Raw genomic sequence first — 14,298 nt, 5'->3', positions numbered from 1 at the left:
GAATGAAAATGAGTTTCTTTAAGGTTGAAGTCCACATTTAGGAATACTCATTATTTGTATATCTTTAATGTCACACAGTTTAGGCTTTTTGCAGTTTGGGTGGGGTCACCATTTGAAACAAGAATTTGAATTGATCTGACTAAGCCACTGTAGGTGGGAGAAGATTATGGAAAACATCTCTGAAGAGCTTTATTTACTTGCTCCAGCTGGTATTATCTATTATATTTCCAAGTGTCTTGTCTTGGGCTCAGGTTTCTTGGCTTTCCTTGCTGTCTTGACCAATCTAGCTGGTACTAGTTATTGTCTCTTTGAGAATTATTGTCACTACTAAAAAAAAAAAATTGTAAATCTGAACAATAGCATCATTTTAAACTGCATTTTAACAGTTTCTCTCATTTTATTTATTTGGTTTCACTTAAAAATATAGACATTTAATGCATTTTCTTGCATTTTATCTACTACACATTTTATGCAGCACAGAGTAATTGTTCTAGGGATAGGTGTCACTTGCCTTGAACTCACTAAACTCAGTGGGAAAATAGCATTTATGGGAAATTTTAGGATGACTTAAAGATCATATGATCAAAAGACGTATTAGAGGAGGAACATTCTGTATTCTACTGACAACTGCATCCTAGATGCGTGGTGATCTGGTTGCTCCTTTAAGGTTTCTTGAGAGAATTATTTCTTTTCAACTGGATATTCCTTTCTGATTTTGGAGTCTACATGACTGGGAAGTAGGTAGGCATGCCTTTTCATAGAATCATAGGATAATCCAGCTTGGAAGGGTTGTCAGGAGATCATCTGCTGGATTGTACTAATGTGGAAAAAAGTTCTTCATTAAACCCTGTGTGAACTTCTCTTGTTTCAGGTTATGCACACCTTGTCCTGCTACATGTGCTGCTACAGAAAGCCTGGCTCTGACCACAATATGATCTGTCTGTAGGTAGAAAAGGCTGATCTGAGGCGCTTCCTTTGTCCAGGCAGAAGCAGCTCCATTGCTCAGACTCCCCTAGCAGGGCCAGTGCCCCAGCACTGCTGGGACACTGCAGAGCCCACTTCTCATCAGCGCAACCTCTGTCTCCATTATCCAATGAGTTGCATAATTAGCTATCTCTCTTATCTATGTGGTTTGCCCTGTGACCTTTTTTATCAGTGCTCCTAACTTAAAAATAAGATGGAAGCGTATTTTGGTACCTTTGGTGGCCACCCACCAACATCAGCCTCGTAGTTCCAGGTACCTCTTAAAATATGAAGGCAATTTGAAATTAAAATGACAAGTACATTGCATGAAGCTCAGCAGAAGATTAGATAAACGCTGTTATCTGAGTAAGAATACCTCAAATTGCTAAGGGATCTTGGAAAATTTATTAAAACTGTTCTTATGTAAAACATTTTGCACATAACCATGATACAAAGAGTAATAATGATTTTTAAAAAACTACTGCTTTTGCCGTGGATGTCTAAAATGCTATTAAATATATAAATTAATTGCTAATTCATTTTTAAATAGTTCAAAATTTTGAAATACTCAATTTTCTATTTTTAATAGTTCAAAAATCTTTCAAGACTGATGGCTAAAATTTGGATCTGGAATATGCATGCTGTGGTCTCATTTTGAGAATGAATGAATATCTGTAGAACTCACTTATACAGTAGGAGATTCAGATGCTATTACTGAGTGGCACTGAGGGAAATTCAAAGCCCTTATGCGCTCAAATCTGTACTTCAGCACCTTGGGAGACTAATTTTCCTGTAGCATCTAGAACATATGATTAGCTCTTATCAAAGTGCATACTTTCTTCTCAGTTTTCTGACATATTAGCATTGTTCAATCACATGGTGAAGTTGACCAAGTCCATTTAAAGATTATGAAATTAAAAGAATGTAATTATAAATGACAGAAAATGAACCAAATCTGTGGGTTCAATAGTATATCAGTCTCTGAGCCAAACACTACGGCTTGCACCTCTTGTTTTTCTTCAGAGTGTGATAATTTCATTAGCTAGACTGTTTAGAAGTAACAAATGAATGTTAATTATACAGATGATCCCAAATGATTATGACCAAAATCCAGCCACTAGTTTCTATTATGTATTTATATCTAGGAGGGAAAAAAAAAAAGTTAACTTGTGCAAATTATTTTTCATATAATACCTGCAAAACTCAGGCTGCCATAGAGGGTGAGATAGGCCTTGGAATTACAGGAACATCAAACAAAAAACGTAATGGTTTTCTCTTCAGGGAGTTATGAATTTCACATCTGATACCTTGTGAATACCTTGGTCTGTATACAAATGCTATTATATGCTTTCACCAGAAAGCATGGAATCCTGTTTATTCAAAGGGATAAGATACAGATGCTTCTGTGCTGGTGATTCATGGTGTAGTAAAATGCCACTGCCTGGAGAATAGCATGGCATACTGAAATTTAATTTCACCTGATCAGCATTTGGAGGGAAAGAAGAAAACATTTCCATGAAAGGAAGGAAAGAAAGGAACAGAAGGGGAAGGGGAAGGGGAAGGGGAAGGGGAAGGGGAAGGGGAAGGGGAAGGGGAAGGGGAAGGGGAAGGGGAAGGGGAAGGGGAAGGGGAAGGGGAAGGGGAAGGGGAAGGGGGGAGGGAGGAAGGGAGGAAGGGAGGAAGAGAGGAAGGAAGGAAGAGAGGAAGGAAGAGAGGAAGGAAGAGAGGAAGGAAGGAAGGAAGGAAGGAAGGAAGGAAGGAAGGAAGGAAGGAAGGAAGGAAGGAAGGAAGGAAGGAAGGAAGGAAGGAAGGAAGGAAGGAAGGAAGGAAGGAAGGAAGGAAGGAAGGAAGGAAGGAAGGAAGGAAGGAAGGAAGGAAGGAAGGAAGGAAGGAAGGAAGGAAGGAAGGAAGGAAGGAAGGAAGGAAGGAAGGAAGGAAGGAAGGAAGGAAGGAAGGAAGGAAGGAAGGAAGGAAGGAAGGAAGGAAGGAAGGAAGGAAGGAAGGAAGGAAGGAAGGAAGGAAGGAAGGAAGGAAGGAAGGAAGGAAGGAAGGAAGGAAGGAAGGAAGGAAGGAAGGAAGGAAGGAAGGAAGGAAGGAAGGAAGGAAGGAAGGAAGGAAGGAAGGAAGGAAGGAAGGAAGGAAGGAAGGAAGGAAGGAAGGAAGGAAGGAAGGAAGGAAGGAAGGAAGGAAGGAAGGAAGGAAGGAAGGAAGGAAGGAAGGAAGGAAGGAAGGAAGGAAGGAAGGAAGGAAGGAAGGAAGGAAGGAAGGAAGGAAGGAAGGAAGGAAGGAAGGAAGGAAGGAAGGAAGGAAGGAAGGAAGGAAGGAAGGAAGGAAGGAAGGAAGGAAGGAAGGAAGGAAGGGAGGGAGGGAGGGAGGGAGGGAGGGAGGGAGGGAGGGAGGGAGGGAGGGAGGGAGGGAGGGAGGGAGGGAGGAAGGGAGGAAGGAAGGAAGGAAGGAAGGAAGGAAGGAAGGAAGGAAGGAAGGAAGGAAGGAAGGAAGGAAGGAAGGAAGGAAGGAAGGAAGGAAGGAAGGAAGGAAGGAAGGAAGGAAAAGAAAAAGAAAAAGAAAAAGAAAAAGAAAAAGAAAAAGAAAAAGAAAAAGAAAAAGAAAAAGAAAAAGAAAAAGAAAAAGAAAAAGAAAAAGAAAAAGAAAAAGAAAAAGAAAAAGAAAAAGAAAAAGCAGCTGTTTAAAATTTGTAGAGAGGCTCTGAATGTAGCCTTATTTGTTGTGTATTGCAGGGAGAAGGCAGCAAAGAGGTAAAGGTGCAGAAGAGGTCTATGATACTGTTTTTAAGTCTGTCAGAAGAATGTAGCTATCAGAAATGCATTCGAGTATACAGAAGAGTATACTCTTTTGCCTGTGTTTCACAGACAAATACATTTGGAAAGCAGGGCTTTAGAGGCAGTATTCATATTGCTCAAATGCCTCAAGCTGAGTCTCTTAGAATTAAGGTGATTTTACTTTAGTGCCAGAATGTGGAGTTCTGTTTTCAAACACAAGCACTCTGCTCCAAGTTATTTCACCTGCATTTGTGAATGGAGTTCACAGACCTGGGACTTGGTACAAAAGTATACTCCATGGTGATCCAGGAGTTTCAGAAATGTGATTTACAGCAAGGGGAATATGTATTCCAGACAATAAACACTGAAGAGAAAGATGTTTCTGAAAATTTGTTTCTCTTCTAGTTTTAGGAGCTTATGACTTTAGATCTTCTTATACCTTTTCATAATTAAACATCCAGAGATCTTTTTTCTTCATTTAAACAACAGCCAGGGTAGCCTGTGCATTAAGAGAAGAAGCAAAACAAAAATATAACAAGACAATTATATATGCATGCATGCACACACACACACAACCCCCCCCTTCTTTACTGAGGAAATAAAAATCACATTTCCATTTCCCAAAAACTTCCCCATGTACACACCTTGAAGAGAGGAAGAAAAAAGTAAAGCCTCTCACTCTTGTTGTAACTATGACTCAATGATGAAAAAGATTTGAGATTCGTAATCTTGATTTGAGATTTGTAATCTTTAAGCAGAGAGTTAAACATGATTTCATAGCTCAAGGATGGACACACTTACCTGCTGGGGGAAGGAGGAAGGGAAGCAACCTGGATTCTGGCTCCTGCTTCAAGCACTATTTATGCATGTTACTCGATTACAAATGCAAAATGTGTAGGCAGACCCTGGGGCAATAACCCAGGACTTCCTCTTCAAAAGCAGAACTATTAGGGTTGCAAATTATGCTCTCTTGATGAATCTTGCTTCCTGTCCAATAGAGAAGTATGTCTCCAACAGGCATGACAGACAATTCTCCAGCTTGAGCTTCACTTTGAGTTAATGCTGGATGCACTCTTGGGAGATGTGGGAAAGATCTCCTCAGAAATAAACTGGCAGTGAACCTGCATCTCCCAATTCAAGAACAAGTGCCTTATCTACAAGTACGATATTATGTAAAATGTTGGCTATTGTGCTTCCACAACCTCTGGATGTGTTTCTGGGAGAAAGTCTCTGGGGCTGTTGTGATTCATGACGAGGCTGGTCTATGATAGGCATGCTCAGAAGATGCTTACTTCAGAAGCCTCTCAGAATATGCCACACCTTACATCACAATCAGGCTTTCATGCAAGGTAGGTTTCAAGATTTTCAGCTGTATAGAAATAGCAGTAGCAATGAGAGATGCAGTTTCAGAACTTCTAAATAATTTTATCAGCAAAAACCTGATGTAGTTTTTTGTGGCCATTTAGCATACATGTACTTCTGTAAATATATCTTCTTGGATTTTTTGTTTCTTTTTTGAGTTTTTCCATTGGTGGTGTTCTCAAAGTTATTTTGTGAACCAGCAGCAGGACATAAAACTAGAACCCAGAAATCCTGCTCTGCTACAGTCTCTCTATAAGACATGTAAATATATTTACAATTAAAACCAATATTTTAATGTTGGTTTTTTTTGTTGGAAATGAAGTTGCTGGCACCTAACAGAATATAGGAAAAATCTTCTCTCATAGTCACTCTATCTATTAAACAGGTTGTTTCTCTGTCGTTGACATGAATTTATTAGTTCCTTGAGTGGCTTTCCAATAGATTCTTTTTCCATATCTTTGTTCTCCTGGCCTCTCTTCTCTTTTATTCTGGGTTCTATTCCCTCAGGAGACCAAAATCCTGCTCCCTTTACTCTACCCACCATGTACTTCCTTCCAAAGGGACTATTTGTCTAAATGAGGTAACAGGAGGTAACATGAGGTAATGGACAAATATTTTTGCTATTACTGTGAATACAATATTACAAATTCATGCTTGTAGTTTTTATATATTCAGAGATGAACAAATTGTGTTTGCTTTGGTTAATGCTAAACAATCAATTACAAACTAGAATGTTATATATAGCAGAAAATATACAGAAGACTATAGCAGGAAATGCTTCAAATATTTGTATTTAAACTAAAAGGCTAAATGACTTCACTGAGACGTCAGTTCAGAAAAGTACTTAAAATATTATTGAATAAGATGCACAAGTAAATTGTTATGTTTCATGTAATACAATAGAGAAATTTTTGTAAGTAGGGCCTTATTTGTGACAACAACATGACCAGGTAGCACTGAACGAGATTCTGTTTCCTGCTGTGCTTATGCAGGTTACCTTTCCTCAATTCACTGTTGTAGCAGGCATTCTTAGCATCCAGTCTTAATATAGGCTGACAAAAAAGAACTTCTAAATTAAACTTCCTCTTGGGAGAAAAATGATTTGCAAGTGATAGTGTGCTCTCAGATTGTTTGTTGGATTTTCTTTTTCTTTGCTATTTATTTACACATCTTGAATTTGAGCAAGTAGATCCTGCCTTGCTTTTTTCCTACTGGTCATCTAAATGGATAGATGACCAATAGATAAAAATGGCAGATGATGAATGGACAAAAATCCAAATACATATCCAGATTCTCCTAGAAATATGAAAGTAAAAGATGTCTAAAAACGTGTGAGGCAGCGAAGGGAAGAGATGCCATCCGAAGGGACCTGGACAGGCTTGAGAGGTGGGGTCATGCAAACCTCAGGGAGTTCAGCAAAGCCAAGTGCAAAGTCCTACACCTGTGTTGGGGCAGTCCCAGACACACTCACAGGGCAGAGAAGTGATTGAGAGCAGCCCTATGGGGAAGGACTTGGGGGTGATGGCTGATGAAACACTCACCATGAGCCTGCAGTGAGAGCTCCCAGCCCAGAAAGCCAAGGGAGTCCTGGGCTGCATCCAGAGCAGCTTTGGCCAGTGCACTGGGTGAGGGATTCTGCCCCTCTGCTCTGCTCTGCTGAGACCCCACTGGAGCGCTGTATCCAGCCCTGGGGTCCCCAGCACAAGAGAGACATGGAACTGCTAGGACAAGTCCAGTGGAGGGTCTTGAGGTTTGTAAGATGACTGGAACATATCTCCTATGAAAACAGGCTGAAAAAGTGTGATTGTTCAGCCTAGAGAAGAGAAGGTTGTGAGGCCTCTTCTTCAGGTCCGTCAGGCCCAGTATCTGAAGGGGCCCACAGGGAAGCTGGAGAGGGATTCTCTGACAGGAACTGGAGTGACAGGGCAAGGAGGAATGGGTACACACTGAAAGAGGAGAAATTGAGACTAGGTGTTAGGAAGAAATTCTTTACTGTGAGGGTGGTGGAATACTGGAACAGTTGCCCAAAGAAGCCATGGATGCCCAATCCTTGGCAATGTTCAAGGCCAGGTTGGATGGGGCACTGAGCAACATGGTCTAGTGAAAGATGTCCCTGCCCATGGTAGGGGAGTTGAAACTAGACAGTCTTAAGGTCTGTTCTAACCCAAAGCATTTTGTGGTTCTGTGAAATTACAGACTTCTTGCTGAGAGGATTGAGAGTGGAAAAAAAAATTACCAATCTCTTCTCCTCTATCACTCACTTAAACAGTAATGAACTGAGACATTGTCCATATCTGAAAAGAGGGTTTCTTATAGCAATGTGAGCTGAGAGCTTTGGCCTTAAGTGGTGTCACATGATGCAAAAGAATCCAGAGGACTAAAACCATTCAGAACGAAAGACTGAGGATTGCCTCTAGGGAAAATTCCACTTTTTATTTTTTTTCACTCATCATTTATTTACAAATACACATTATAACTTTTATATACATTGCACATTTACATGGTAGAAAAGTACAAAACTATATATTTAAATGAATTTATATTTAACTCGCCATGTTTGAAAATATAAAATTGCATCAGAAAAAAAGTATTATGAAAAGCAAGAAACTTGAACTGATAAAGCTTTGATATAACTTTTAGCCACACACTGATTTGGAAAGAAAATTTTGAAAGCGGTACTGCAAGACCATCTTAAAGGAAACACCTGATAAAACACTTAAGCATATGAAAAAGAATTAAAGCAATAAAAATAAAATAAAACCTTTATTCTTATTACAGTTAGGCCTGTAGATGTTATTGAACTTCACAATCCAATTTCTTTGGGTTCAAAATTTGTATGATTCAGTATAAACTCATGATACAGAGATAATTTCAGTACACAATGTCATGAAAAAGAAAATTAAGTGTAAGAAGTTTCCTTAAAGATTGCCTCACTGCACCTTGACAGTATACTTTTGTCAGTTACAATGCCTTTTGGTCAGTCAAGATTCCTTGTAAACAAAAACACAGGGATCTTTTGTGTACAGAACCGGCAAAAAGAAAATCCAATAAATAAACATAACAGAAACTGACATGCAAGTTTGTTAAAGTGAAAAAGAGTTAACATCAGTGAAACGAAGAGATGAGATCATGTGGATAGGCTCTAAGGAATGGACTTTTATAGTTTACAAGAAAAAAAAAAAGCTTTACTTTACAAGCAAGAGACCTCACAATAAATAACACTGCTCTTCCCGTAACGAATAAATTTCTTCAAAAAACAAGGTGTACGGTCAACCAGACATTTTATGTATAAATTATAAAACATGACACAGTATAAATAAATGTCTACGAGACTCAACTATATGTATACTTTTTTTTTCTCCCCAAAATAAATAAGCATACACTTATTTACAGTACGGACATTGATTTTGTGCCCAATGGCTGTTTCAATAGTGATGGAGGTTTTACCACTCTAGAATGGAAGATATAGGAAAGCTGTAGTCCTGGTCTTCATCTTCCTCTTCTTCTTCTGGGTCTTCATTAATTGCTAGATGGGGGAACACAGGGGAGCTGTTGTTTAAATTAGGACAACAACAGCGCAGAAGCAGCTCAGTGCATGTTTTGAAAGCCCTCTGAACAGCCATAATACAGCGTTGCATTTTATGCGACTTGTAGTGAGATGCTCTTTGGCATCTGCTGTTATGCAATAAGGTTTTTTTACACATAATCTATGAAGTCATAACTGCAGAAAGTTCTGACGAATCAATGGCTCAGGTTTTATTGGCAGATTCCTGAAATCAAATAAAAAGCGCTCTGGTGTTTTAGTTTAATTGCTTTGTGTCCTTCATTCAGAGTTAGCAGAGGCAACTGTGCTAAACCAGGTGCCACGTCCTACCTTTAAGCTTGTTCTTTTGGACCGAGTTAAGAGTTTATCCAGGTGTTAATAAAGCAATCAGCAAAGCACATGAGAGCAGACAAAGTACAAAAAAAGTCACTAGAATTACACTCCTCGGGCAACCCCTTTCTGATAGAATGGCTTGTCCTTGGAACATCCCCAAAAACTCCAACTTGAAGGCCAGCTCGTTGTTGGAGATCTATTGCATTTTATCAGCAACCAAAGTGTGTGCGTGAAAGATAGATACTTATATTCTACTGTACCTTGAATCAATAAATCAATCTTTCTTATGTTTAAAGGTGTAAGTCTTCATTACCTAGGTATCGCCTTCAGAAGCCTTAAGTGTCTGCAGAGTTAAAAATCTCACTTACAGTTGCAAGATCCAGAGTGCTTAACTTCTAGAAGCACACCCATGGAGCAAGCTGCCTCTTTCATGGCACACTCGCTTGGGTAAGTTGTGTTATCGCTGGCACACACTGCTTCTTCTGACTTGCTTTCAGGGCATAGCTCATCGCAGAGGGCACACCGACCTCTGCCAACCTTAAAATCCCACAAGCATTTCTTCCCAGCACTGCATTGAATGTCTTCACAGGATTTGGCTTCTAAAAATATACACAGAATACTAGAGGTAAGTGAGAAGATAAAGCAAAAAGCAAAGCAAAGGCAAGCAACCCCCAAAACCTCCCTTTTCCCTGTGAACTGTGAAGAGAGAAAGCTCAGATATAGTAGATGTGATGATACTTGCTGATTTTGCTCAAGCAAGTATTCCCTTGGACAACAGTGCCTGTGGAGGAGGAAAAACAGCTGTGCCAGCAAAGCTTGGCCATGGGAATACAGAATTACATTTGCCTATTGTACATGACTTTCCTGCTCCATTTCATGTCAATGGAAATTTGGCTCCCCAAATTAGCGGTAAATGCAGGATTTGTCAACAGGTGCAGCATTTCTAAATCTATTATTTTTAAACTAACCCACAGACAGCAGTTGTCTACAAGATTTGAAAGAGAATTCATCACAACCTATGCCAACCAAAAGCAACCTGAGACTCCCCCAGATTTCCCCAGCAGTTCTGGGGAGGTGAGGCTGCTCTGCAGGTGCTTCTTCATAACACACTGCACTATCAATCCTTTCTGGCATCACTTTCAACACAGAATGTCAGGTTGCACAGAAACTATTTGCCTATCTTCACCCACCCACTGTCTCCAAAGCCCACAGTTATTTCTAAAGAGGAAGAAATGATCAGATGTTTTCAATTAAGTTAACGTAGTCTTTGCCAAGACCACTTGAAGACAATTGTTTCCAGGAATACAGACCCACTGAATATGGTGACTGTATTACATCTTAACCATCTCATCATCCATTTCAGGGAGGTTGTTTCTCCATTGGATACTATTGTCAGCACCCACAGCCACAACAGAATCAGGCCCTCTTCTCCCTCATGCCTACTGCAATCTTTTCCAGGAGTAAGTTCATCCTGGCTCTCCTCTTCTGGGAGGGGAGCACTAACCCAAGCTGCTGAAGTCTCTCTTCCTCCCCAGCACTAACTACATCTGTCCAGTTACACACACTGGATACTTTGAAACAGGTGATTGAGGAAGCTCCCCACACTCAGTCTCCTCAAAAGATACTTACTGACACATTTTCCTTCATAGGCTAATCCAATGGATCTTCCCAGGAGGCAGGTAGCTTTCCTCAGGTGGCAGGCACTGGCGTAAGTTATGCCGTCATTCCCACAGAGATACTGTTCAGCGGAGGTAGGCTCTGGACAAATTCGGTTACATGTCACGCAGTATGCATTGTTGGTTTGGTCAACCACACATGTGGAGCTGCCTGGGCATAAGACATCTCTGCAGGTTTCTGAAATACAGACAGAAACACAGTGATTAGTAGAAGATACTAGGACCCCAGGAATGAGTATATAGATGGCAAGAACAAATGACCATATAAAAGCCTTCAGCAGCTCTCCTCGTTTAAGGGCTGCTGGATGATGCCTTCATATCTCAGGGTAGCTGTGTGAACAAAAGTGCTGCCAGACTACGGGGAGCTCTTGGTTCAGCTACATCCTTATCTGCTGACCACCGTCTAGTTACTCTCTCCCAGCCTGGTTCCTATGAGGAAGTACAACCAGTATCTCCTTCCTACTCTCAGACAGAAACCCTTTGGCATTTGAGGGAGATTGGATTAGATTTGCAAACCTACTTTTGCATTTGCCCTGATACTGGACTTCAAGTTCAGGCTGTTCTTTACATCTGGCTTTGAGAAGGGCGCACTCGTTCCTGTAGGTTTTCCCATCTAAGCCACACACGGGGCCCTTCCAAGTGATATTAGAGCAATCCGGAGCACAAACACACCGAGGTTTGTTCTTCTTGTTCATTTTACATTTCTTCCCGGGTCCACAGTCCACATTCTCGCATGTTTCTGATGGAAGGAAAGAGGCACCACTTTAGTACCAAGTGTGCAGAAGAGACCTGGTGTCAAAACTGCTTAAAGAAAGAAAGATACCGTGAACCCAGAGCACAGAGCAAAAACACCGTTCCCTCCCGTTCCAAGACACGCCGCTGGAGGTAAATTCCCTCCGCCAGTGAAGGCAAGGGGGAGAGAGGGTCTCTCCCCTCCTCCTCGTGAAGTGCAAGGCGGCGGGCAGAAATGGGGGTACCCCCGCGATCCCGGGGCTGGTACGAGACGTCCCTCAAAATCCCGACGAGGAAGGAAGCAAGAGGACAGGGCTGCCCCCCTACAACTCCCTCCCCGCTCCTCCTCCCCCTGCCGGAGCCGCTCCTCCGCAGCTCGCCAGCACCCCCTCACCTTTGCATGGGATGCAGTTTGGGGCTCCCCCATTAAAAATCATCCACTTAAAAAGCGTATTGTCGTTGACGTCCTCCGCCGTCCACGACGTGGTCAGGCGGCCGCTCTTGCAGCACTCCTCCTTGCTGAGGTCGGTTTTGTAGAGGACCTGGCAGCGCCCGTTCCGCGCCTGGCGGAGCCAGCAGTTCCCAGCTGTGGGGCAGGGGGCGGGGGGGACACCCAGACGGATCAGTGGCGGCCACCAATGACCCAGACACAGCACGTGCGCCTTGCCGTGACTTTTACTAGACTGCTTCCTTTTATTTGTCCCGTTTCATAACCCGCAGCTACTACGGCCCATTTGGAAGCGCAGTTTAAAAAACAAACAAACCCTCCCCCCACACCACCCAACCGAACAAAAAATTCCTCCCTAAAACCACAAAAGAACTAAAAAACTCAAACCAAGAAAACAAAACAAAATCCAAAACAAAACAAAGCAAAATGAAAGAAAGAGAAGACCCAACCAAAACAGAGCTAGAGTTTTTGGAGGTATTTATTCCATATGTAGAGCAGAAGGAGCACTGCCGACACGTGACAGAGGCTTGAAAAGGATGTGCATTTAAAAGGGAATAAAAAGAAAATCGCGCTTGCAAATTCCTTCCTCCTCCCCCTGCCCTCTCCTCCTCACCGCGGCTGCACAACAGCATTGTTTTAGTGCTGCACAGTTTCACTCCCAGCCCATTTTGCAATCTGCACGAATTGGGAGCATTTGCTGTTAGCGAAGTCTTTCGAAATCGCCACATTTTGCTGTTTCTATTAACGAATGTCTCCTTCACTAAAATAATTCAGCAGAGTTCCAAAAAAAAAAGTGGGCAAAGTACATAAAATACAAGGACACTTATAGTAGGAGGTCCCTATAGAGTTTTAAAAATCAATCAAGCTGGAAAAGTTATAGGTGCCATCTCTCCTGCAAACATTTCAGAGGGAAGTACACTGTATTTACACGGGATAGAGTGGGTTTTCTTGGAGTTATTTTTTGCCTTTTTTCCCCCCATCTAGTATCCCTGTTATTTGTGGAGTCAAGCCAAGAACATTAGTCCAAGCAACTCCCCCTTTTTTAGCTGAAGCATTTTAGTTGAGATGGGTCTCCCGTGAATAACCAATGTGACTTCTCCAGCAACTCAATACCAATTGATTCTCCTGCTAATCCAGCCAGCAGGGCTCGATCCTTCCTCCTTACTCCGACGGGAATGTACCGCAGCCCGGGGTCAGGATCGGCCAGCGGAGATGTTGCTGAACGCGTGGGAAGACACCCCCCCACCCCCTCCATTAAAAATCATTGAACAAACAATGCCCTTATTAAAAAAAAAAAACCAAAACTTTATGTCTTACAGTTGGCTAGGTTAGATTAATTATCGGTACTGGGGAAGGGAAAAAGAAAAGAAAGAATTTTAAAAGAAGCAATGCCAAGACGTCCAGGTTGGAACATGGTCAAGAATAGGGGAAAAGCCCACAAACTAAAGATCAATATTCCCTTGTGTCGAAAGAGGGCTCTTAAGAGTTGTCAATATCAGATTCGGGTTTGTTTTGTTCACACGAGGAAAAAAAAAAAAAAAAAAAAAAAAAAACCACACCAAACCACCACCAACTTATTTAAGCATACTCTTCAGTGCAGGAGAATTTACAACGTTAATATTTACTCAGAAACACACTCAAAAAAAAAAAAAAAAAAAAAAAAGAGTAAGGAGGAGGAGAAAATCCCAATATTAAAGTCAATAAAATGACCACTTATTGGTTTCTAAAAATGTCAGCTGTAATCCTGGGGTTCTCCATCACCACCTCTCCTTCAGTCAGTCAGGAGAGATAAAAATCTGAACTAAATTACCAACAAACTTCGTGCATTCATTCGGGAGCCGAGACTAGGAAAGTTCCCTCACGATGCTGCTCTTCATTCACGCTGCATAATAACAATAAAAAATAAGAAATAGCCTATCTGTCCTCTGTTCCTTTGCTGAGCAGTGCGAAGATCCGATCAAAAAGGGATCTAAATGACACCTCTGCACCTCGCTACAAAGCCCACAGTTAACTTCTGTTCTGTTGGACCTTGGAGAGAGGCGTTTAACACCGCAGCAAACTAAACCCTGCCCGAAAGACGGAAAACATTAGTAATAATAAAGAAACATATCTGCGAATAAACAGTCTGGTCTTACCCTGCACTGTGTGATCTTCCATGAAGTGGCACAGAAACATCAGGATTAAGAGCATGCCCGGGTGGATTCTCTGATTTAACATCCTCAGTATAGCAGGGAGTGAGAGAGACGCAGAGACAGCGTGAGGGGGAGTAGGGAGAGGGAGCGAGCGCTAGCCAGCCTGCTTATGATCGCTCTATTGAATGAACGTCAGGCTCTGAATGCAGTCTCTCTTTAAATCTATACGGGGGTCCTAGCTGTCTGCGGTGGGCGGTCTCCTAATGTGTGTGTGTGTCTGCTCGGGGGTGGGGAGATTTAAAAAGTTCAGTGTGAATCAGGTGACATT

The 14,298-nt window shown here is 41.7% G+C and overlaps 1 protein-coding gene across 1 annotated transcript; it reads right to left on the bottom strand.

Moving 5' to 3' along the window:
• Positions 1–7,512: 7,512 nt before the first annotated feature.
• Positions 7,513–14,175, bottom strand: FST (follistatin). The gene is made up of 6 exons (XM_002197254.7): positions 13,974–14,175; positions 11,785–11,976; positions 11,179–11,397; positions 10,612–10,836; positions 9,351–9,581; positions 7,513–8,631 (listed from the first exon to the last, which is right to left on the bottom strand). Exons 1-6 carry the CDS (start codon positions 14,053–14,055, stop codon positions 8,549–8,551), a joined length of 1,032 nt encoding a protein of 343 aa, XP_002197290.4. The 5' UTR covers positions 14,056–14,175; the 3' UTR covers positions 7,513–8,548.
• Between the last annotated feature and the right edge of the window lie 123 nt (positions 14,176–14,298).

This window comes from Taeniopygia guttata, chromosome Z, assembly GCF_048771995.1.
Source record: "Taeniopygia guttata chromosome Z, bTaeGut7.mat, whole genome shotgun sequence".
In the NCBI taxonomy this organism is placed as follows: Eukaryota; Metazoa; Chordata; class Aves; order Passeriformes; family Estrildidae; genus Taeniopygia; species Taeniopygia guttata.
The sequence above is the reverse complement of the archived record's forward strand: the minus strand, read 5'-3'. Positions and strand labels throughout refer to the sequence as shown.